The 8274-nt window shown below is 40.6% G+C and overlaps 1 protein-coding gene across 13 annotated transcripts; it reads left to right on the plus strand.

The window, feature by feature from the left end:
- Nucleotides 703-7132, plus strand: LOC8079218. Of its 13 annotated transcripts, none has more exons than XM_021454263.1 (11): nucleotides 703-862; nucleotides 1140-1222; nucleotides 1786-1858; nucleotides 2114-2289; nucleotides 3080-5286; nucleotides 5513-5590; nucleotides 5851-5928; nucleotides 6023-6082; nucleotides 6164-6442; nucleotides 6529-6625; nucleotides 6800-7132. In XM_021454263.1, exons 6-11 carry the CDS (start codon nucleotides 5516-5518, stop codon nucleotides 6874-6876), a joined length of 666 nt encoding a protein of 221 aa, XP_021309938.1. In that variant the 5' UTR covers nucleotides 703-862; nucleotides 1140-1222; nucleotides 1786-1858; nucleotides 2114-2289; nucleotides 3080-5286; nucleotides 5513-5515; the 3' UTR covers nucleotides 6877-7132. The 13 variants fall into 13 exon arrangements, with proteins under 13 accessions (XP_021309938.1, XP_021309943.1, XP_021309947.1 ...); XM_021454264.1 differs by lacking the exon at nucleotides 1140-1222 and adding an exon at nucleotides 1972-2004 and having other exon boundaries at nucleotides 704-862; XM_021454273.1 differs by lacking the exon at nucleotides 1140-1222 and having other exon boundaries at nucleotides 704-862; nucleotides 6164-6174; nucleotides 6265-6442.

An 8274-nucleotide genomic window follows, 5' to 3' on the forward strand; every position in this document is an offset into this window, starting at 1 on the left:
TGTTGCGTCAAGGAGATGCTTGAGATTTCATGTGACTCTATCTATATGGGCTAAACAAACACTAAACATCATGAATATCAATTTTTGGATGATCAAATTTCATTATTCCATGCAGTTGTAGTTCAAATTTGAAATATGCCGAGAAAATCAAAGAAACAAAAATAATTAACCAAATATACCAAATAAACTCAAAATTTCACCAAACTCTAGATTAAAGTTTAGAATACTGCCACAAGGCACCACAAAAAAAATTAGGTCCAAAATAAAAATATATATATATTTTGCCGAGTGTCATGCTAAGCATTCGGTAAAATATTCTTTGCCGAGTGTCAGTCTTTGAAAACGCTCGGCAAAGTTTTATAAAAAATAAAATAAAATAAACTTTGCCGAGTGCCGGCCGGCCCAGCGCTCGGCAAAGAGCCGTGGGTGTATTTGGGCCCCTGCTGGCCGGCCCATGCGATCTATACCACTCCAACCCTAGCTCTATCTCCTTCCCAGTCCCCACGCCTCCCCTCCTCGCCGCCGCCCCTGCCTCGCCCGCCGCCCCGCCCGCGGCGCCCGTTGCCGGCCGCGGCCGCGGCCGCACGCTCTGCCCCGCACGAGCCCCGCCGGTGCCCGCTGCCGGCCGCGGCCGCGGCCGCACGCTCTTCCCCGCACGAGCCCCCGCCGGTCCGCCCCGCCGCCGGCACGCGCGATGCCCACGCCCCGCCCGCGGCGCCCGCCGCCGCCCGCACGAGCCGGTGCCCGTGCCCGTCGCTGGAGCGCGCGCGGCGACCACGCCCCGCCCCTTCCTACATCGGCGTAACCGGCCGCCGTGGTTTCTTCTCCTTCCGACGACAAGCAGTACGGCCGGCACTATGTAGTACGTAATCCATCTCTCCCCAAGCACTTGGATGATTGGATCTGGCCTCCCCTGATTAGCTACCGTATTAGCTTGTTTCATCTGTACTATTGTACGCACTGCTAGTTTGCTAATACCGAATCTTGCCTGAATGCCTACTATACTAGTACTACTGAATGCTAATACTTCTTGAATGTGTGATTGTCTGAATCTTTGAATCCCCATGTCCTTATGCGTTCACATCAGGTACTTGCGTAGTTACCACCTGATTTGCTTGTGTTCTGTGTATTTACAACAGAGGGGGAGGGGGGAATTTCAGTTCAAGGGAGACAATTTGGTGTCGTTTCTCATCGGCGTGCTGCTGCAGCATCTTCTAGTCTAGTAAATTGCATAGATTGCTTGTTTATTTATGTTCTTAAATGATTGCTCCATGTCTCTTTATATATTTAGGCTGATGTTAGGGGGTGCACATATGTATGTGTTTCATTAGGTACTTACTGCCCAAGTCAAAAGCATCGAGGACCATGGTTACATTCTTCATATTTATATAACTGCATTTCACTAGCTGATGTTCTAATAGCAGCTGCTTATATCAGACTGCACTCCCTGATAACATATAAGTTTTGCTTAGCAATCTAGAAATTATTTCTATCTGTTTGACTTTTAGTTTGGAATGGTCTTCCTGTTTTGGCAGGTTGTTAGCTTATGAGCTTGTGGTTATATATATGTTTTTTGTACAATTTCAATATTCTATTTCGATCATTTGATTCCTGGGATGATGGTTAATGCACGCGTCCATTCAGTTCTTGAAAATGGAGTCATGTTATCATTTCTTACTTATTTCAGTGGAACAGTAAGCTATTTTTTTTTCACAGGCTAGACTTATTTTTGGCTTTACAGGAGTGTTGGTATTTCATTTCATAGTGTGTTCCTTCTATTTTCAGGTTGATATTTTTTAATTTGTTGAATTCCTTCCCCTCTGGTAATTGGAAAGATGATTACAGTAAGAATAAGAAGGTATTCACTATTTCCTTGTTTTTTGTTCATAATTGTTGTGTCTGTGGCTACATTTTTGCAGCATCTCTGATAGTCTGATGTTCTTTTTTTAAAACAATTTTGGATATCTGGAGTTATTTTCTGAGTCTTTTCGCAATAATTTACAGGTAAATGCTCGCATCCTGTTCGTTGATCCATCAACAAGAGCATCCTGTAAAGTCAGCTTCTGTAGAAACTAGAAGTGCTATTATTTTATTGAGTATTCTTTCATTTCAGGTGGACGAGATATTGTTCAAGCTATTAAAGATGCAGACCTTTTTGTGATAAAATTTGGCAAGCTTTTGCTGTGTTCTTGCCAGTACAAACAATTGGGATTCAGGGTGATCAAGGAACCCACTCCCATGCTGTTGTTTTAAGGCAATCAGCAGTGAGGATGTTATGAACGCAGATTGGTATGTACTAGTGAAGTTTCAACTCTGTTCCACTTTTTCCCCTAGATAACATTAAGTACATTGTACTAATTTCCCCCCTAAATAAGTTTGGTTGCCTGCTGTTGTTAATCTTTCACTCTTTAGAGTCTAGGAACACATAATTATGGTCTTATTCGTTCATGGTCTAATTGATTATAGTTCTAAGTTTCCTCATGAGTCAGTAAATACCTTGATTTCTTTGGTGATCCTTGTTAAGTTCAACCATTTGGTGTTGCCTTAATCTGAGCCATCTTAGTTTTTTACCAGCTGCAAAGCTAATGGGTGCCCTTGCGATGGACTTAGGGTCTATTTGGTTTACCTGTGATCCGTGGAAAAGCCGTTGTGAGCTGTGAGATGTAAAAAACTATTGTGATCTATATGCTGTGAAAAAACTGTAAGCTGTTTGGCTAAAAAAAAACTATAAAACATAACCTCTCTCTATTTACACCAATTTTAAAATGTAGAAAGCAGAAAGTAGCAGGGTCCAAGTCTTTCACCTGTTTGGTTGCATAACATTTTTTCAGAACCTCAACCAAACACAGCTTAGCCATCTGTTATGTACTGTGGACCATGTTCTCAGCAGATGGAGAATAGTATTTTTTTTATTGTGGTAAGCCTTACTTTGTGTAGGGCTGCTCCTAGTTATGTGGTCACCTGCAGTTCTGTTAATTAGATAAGTTATATGTTGGCGACTTGCATGCAAATGCTTGAAGCTTCAAACTCAGAATACTTGCAGCAAATTTGGTAACTGCACCTACATATTCCATTGCAGGTACTCACCCAGGATCAAGGAGATCACGGTAATCAGTCACAGGAAAGTGAGGAGAGCAAAGTTGTACTACCTGAAAGATAAGCTTCCCCGCTTTTCAACCTTCAAGTGAAATAAGATATGATGACAGAACAGCTTCTTCCACCACCATTTCGATTTCTCGTAGCGAACCTTTTTTCACTTCCGCTGTAGGGTTGTATGTCGAATTGTAGTAGGGATGTATCTTGAACTTGCATTAGGGATGGATGTTGGACTCTGTGATGTTGAACTTCTAATAGTAAACCTATGATGTTGAACTTTGATGGATTTTTGTTGGATTTATGAAATCTGTGTGTGCTTGTGATATATAATGCATGTTTGTGATATATATGTGATGAGTCATGTGTATATATATAATATATATGTATTTATATTGGCAAAAAAAAGATCAATTGTCTGGTACTTTGCCGAGTGCCTAGAAAAGAGGCACTCGGCAAAGTAAAAATCGAGTATAATGGAAAAAATTCTTTGCCGAGTGCTTCAGTAGAAAACGCTCGGCAAAGTATAAATAAAATAAAATACAAAAATCTTTGCCGAGTGCTTTTGTGGAAAACGCTCGGCAAAGTATATAAAAAAGATACCGAAAAATTCTTTGCCGAGTGTTTGGCTTAAAAACACTCGGCAAAGTTTTTTTTATAAAATAAAAAATAAATCTTTGCCGAGTGTTTGTCTGGGTAGCGCTCGGCACAAAAAATTGGGGAAAATAAAAAATTGAAACTTTGCCGAGCGTTTTAGAAAACACTCGGCAAAATAAAAGTTAACGGTGGGTGACTTAACGGTAGAATTTTTTTGCCGAGCGCCGGAAGAAACACTCGGCAAAAAATTTAATTATTTTGCCGAGCGGGACGAAAAAAAACGCTCGGCAAAGTCCCTTTGCCGAGCAGAATTTTGCCGAGTGCACTTTGCCGAGCGCCACGTAAAAAAACGCTCGGCAAAGTCTTTGCCGAGTGTTTTTGGCCCTTTGCCGAGTGTAAAAACACTCGGCAAAGTCCCAGTTTCCAGTAGTGATGTCACGGAACTGAATCGAATGAATCCACTCATCTTTCCCCTTTCGGTAGGCATGAGATCGGCTGAGTCTCTTTTAATAAAGGGCCAACTCAGCTACCAAATAAGCTCCCAAATGATACATGGCTCAGAGATGAGTGCATACTACATTACTACCCAAACCTCAGTCCTGGCATACTTCTGCCTTTTCTTATTCCTCTTCAATCATTGTTCTTTTCCTGAACCAAAAATTTCAGTTACCAATTTATATGAGGGCCTTTGTGTATCAATGGGAGAAAAGGTTTTGTGTTCTTACTAGGGTTCTTGTTTAGGCAAGCAACAAATGATTGTTGTGAGGGCCAATTTTGCAACAGTGCAAAGTACCACTAACTGGTATTAAGGCTAGCTAGATAGATCTGTTCGAATGCAATGACAGGAGCTCTACCTTTCTTTGAATTGAGGAATAGAAGTCTACAGATGGAGAGGGCACGCTCCCTTGAAAAAAAACCAGGAAATTGATTACAGATTTTCTTTGTTGATTACCCCCTCCAAGTTAATGCCCTCTTCCTTTGCTCAATATCCTCTTTGACTCTTGAAGCCACTTGCATTACCGATTCATGAGCATTGTTGAAAATCCTTCTATTTCTCTCCTTCCATAGGATCCATCAAAGGTTTTTACATGAAAAATAGAGATGTTCAAATTCAATTCCATATTTGTACTAAGGTACACTTGTGTTTAAATCCTCCAATTTCTGAAATTGGAATAACTCCATGCCCCAGTTTTTCTGCATCCATGGCAATAAAAAGAAATCTAACCGAAAGCCCGATCTCAACTACTGAAGTCATTTTTTGTTTAAAATGCACTCAACTAACTGTTGTTTGATCCATCTAAATGTCGTCTCAACCTATATTCATATAACTTTAACTTGTTAACAAGTGAAAATAATTAATGTGATGTCACAGAGTAACTCTTATGACATCTCTCCATAAACATATAGAAACATGGTAGTTTTTTATTCTCTGTAAGTGATATTCCTTGGGGACGATGAGAATTTATTTATTTTACTTACTTTTCCAATTACACTTGTTTTATATGAGTTTTATTTGCTGATGTTGCTTCAATTTAGATCGAGGAACAGCTCAAGTTGTTCCGTGGGATATTTAAGAAGCATTTAGAGTTGGAAAAGGTCAGTGTTACTCCTATTTTCTAGTTGAACATTTCTCTCTTCATGATTGTTTGGTAAACAAATTTGGATACTTTGTTTTGTGACTGAACCTATTTTTTAGTATTGTTTAGTTAACAACAAAACATGCACCTTCCTTCTATCCATGATGGTGAACAAATGAATGACTTATCCTTCTCTAGTATTACTTTTTCCCTAATGTTTGCTTGGCATCTATTTGTTTTCAAAGGACATGCCATTTCGAGAAGACATAGAAAAAATTGATGAGTATGATAAGGCAATGGCTTCTTGGAATACCAGCATTTTTGTAAGTCTCTTTTCTAATAAATTGGGTAAAATAATTGCATTTAGAGTATTAGCACCAGCAATAAAAATGCCTAAAGTTAGATGATAATCAATATGAAGTTGTTTTCAAAACTTTTTTGTATTTTTTCCTTTTATGACCATGCTAAAATCAACATCATAGGGATGTTGAATATTTAGCACAATGAAATCGTTGGTTAGATTTGCAAGTTTCGTGAAAGATTTTTTGTCTCTTCATGCTTGTTGCTTTTGTGGGAATTGCAGCACATAGAAGCCAGAGCATTTTCAATGTATCTTTGCATGATAGCTAAAAAAGGTGTGAAGTTGGCTTCCAGAGTCATGGTAAGAACATTTTTTGTTCCCTCAACATCCCCTCCATGTCTTCTAATTTGTGTATGGAGTGTTACACAATTATTTCATGTCGAAACAATTCCAGGACAGTGCAGCTTTAAGACTTGATAAGCAGGATGAAATTTGTTCATGTACAACAAAACAGGTAACACATTCGGGTAACATGGATAACTTTCAGATTGTACCAGTAATAAGTTTGTACTGATTTTCTCCATTTAAATTACAGACCCTTGCGATGTATGTATCCATCTTTGTTAAGCTAGCAAAGGATGCACATGATAAGAAGTTCAATGATGAGTCTGTTTTGTCACTTCTTGGCGCTTTTAGGGGTGTGGCTGCAGTAGGCCACATCATGCTTCAGGATGCCATGGCAAATGGTAACTATGTTGGATATAGCTACCGTTTAGTGCTGGACGTAGACTACACTTGGTGTGAGTTTGGACAGAATATGAACAATTTGGAAGAGAAATTCAAGGCTGTTTCAAAGAGTACTAAGGCATATGAGGTTGGGCATTTAAATTTGCCATATTTATTGTTTCGTTCCTCGTTTTGTGTCATGTTATAATTCTAATATATGTTTGGGTACTGCAGATCCTAAGGTCTACAATGACCGATGCAATGATACTTACAGTATTCTTTATCTCCGCGGTGGTTGCTAGACACGAAAGGCTACTACGTTATGTCCCAGGTACATATGCTTCCTCAGTTCCTCTCCCATTTGGATTGATAAGCGTTGCCGGCCAACAAAACACCTTTTTGGTTTGATCTATGCTTGGAGATTTGCTTTTGCCATGTACTGGATCCCTGGATCGATCTACCTGTACTGTTGATAATAATGCTGGCATACCATGACTTTTTGCAGGTACCAAGGGGAGGCGTACCATCAACCCTTCAGATGACGGGGAACCCGGCGCTTCAGGTACGGCGCTTCAGGAATAGAAGTCGTCGTGCCTTTTGTACGGACAGACGTGTGTGTTTTGTTGCTAATCACCGGCTGGTTTTTCACTTCTACACGTGTGATTTTTCACGCGTTACAGTTTTGCCGAAGAAAATCTTTTATGCAACTTGTTTGGTGAATTTTTTTTTCTCGAATATGTAAAAGGCTTGCGAATCTTTATATTAAATAGGGAAGGTTCTTACAGAGACGCAGGCCGGGGGCCGGAAAGGGCCTAATTAAGTTATTACAATCAGTACAGCCTTTCCCTCACTCTACGCATGACCTATTACTCCCGGATGAGATAACCTAGATTTCTTGCCCCGATATGGATCCACTGATCGGCGGTATGCTTGAATGAAGCACGTAAAAACGTTTATTATAACACTTTGTATGTATAAATAATAGCAGCGTCCATGGTACGAGTCTACGAGACAACATATATATGAGTGAGGAACTGAGGATAGCTAGTGAGGTGTTTTTTTTCCGCAAACGTGTCCTTGTGATATATATTTCATTAAATAAAAGTAGAGTTTAACTTGTTACAACCATCCCAATTAATCCAGGGATTACCAAGCAGGGAAGTTGCAACACATAGAAACAGACTAAGGCCTAAATTACAAGAAAAGTTTGTGACGAGTTAACGACATCATCCATGATCACAAACCAATGTCGATGGGCAAAGGGAGGCTGTCGAGGCTAGCAACAAGCATCCTCGAGCATGCCCTCAACATTTTTCAGGTCGACTTTGAACAGCGCCCGCAGTGCTTGCCTCTTGGACGAGTCAAGCGGCTCATGGAATGCCTGCTGGAAAGCGCTCCACGCTTGAATTTTTAGAAAATACTTCCACCATCTTAAATTATAAAATGTTTAACTTTATTAACTTCAAGTTTAATTACTCGTCTTATTCAAAAAATTTATACAAACATAAGTTTTTTTCTTTGCTTTTTTGCACATTACAAAAGGAGGCCTACATCAGAACGAAGCATTCTGCATTCCTACTCCCCTGATCGCGGCAAAATGAATGCAGTATTTTTTTTTTCTGAGACAATATATAGCGACAAGATCAAGAACTGCGTATACATGTGCTTGACTGAAGTCTGAGGCCAGAACTCAATGAAAAATGAAATGAACTTTGCCCCAGCCTATTGAAATTAACTGAAATCTGATCCAAGTTTGAGATCACAGCTATTCAAACGCATCATCAACAACACAGCCTACTGCCGCGAACATGTCCTCGTCGCCCACGGTCCACTCGCAGCCGTTCTCCGGTTGCGCCGACGAGTCCGCTCGCCTCCGGCTGGCGGGTGCCGCCGTTTCTGACACGCGCACGCTGATCCTCGCGTACAGCACTGGCGCCGCCGCCGCATCACCGGGGCTGCTTGGCGTTGCAAGATCGAGTC

This window comes from Sorghum bicolor, chromosome 2 (assembly GCF_000003195.3).
Source record: "Sorghum bicolor cultivar BTx623 chromosome 2, Sorghum_bicolor_NCBIv3, whole genome shotgun sequence".
Lineage (NCBI taxonomy): Eukaryota > Viridiplantae > Streptophyta > Magnoliopsida > Poales > Poaceae > Sorghum > Sorghum bicolor.

Coding starts and splice junctions, on each gene's coding strand:
- LOC8079218 (XM_021454263.1), top strand. CDS start 5,516: ATGCCATTTCGAGAAGACATAGAAAAAATTGATGAGTATGATAAGGCA. Junction 5,591..5,850: donor CTTGGAATACCAGCATTTTT/GTAAGTCTCTTT, acceptor TGGGAATTGCAG/CACATAGAAGCCAGAGCATT. Junction 6,443..6,528: donor AGAGTACTAAGGCATATGAG/GTTGGGCATTTA, acceptor TGGGTACTGCAG/ATCCTAAGGTCTACAATGAC.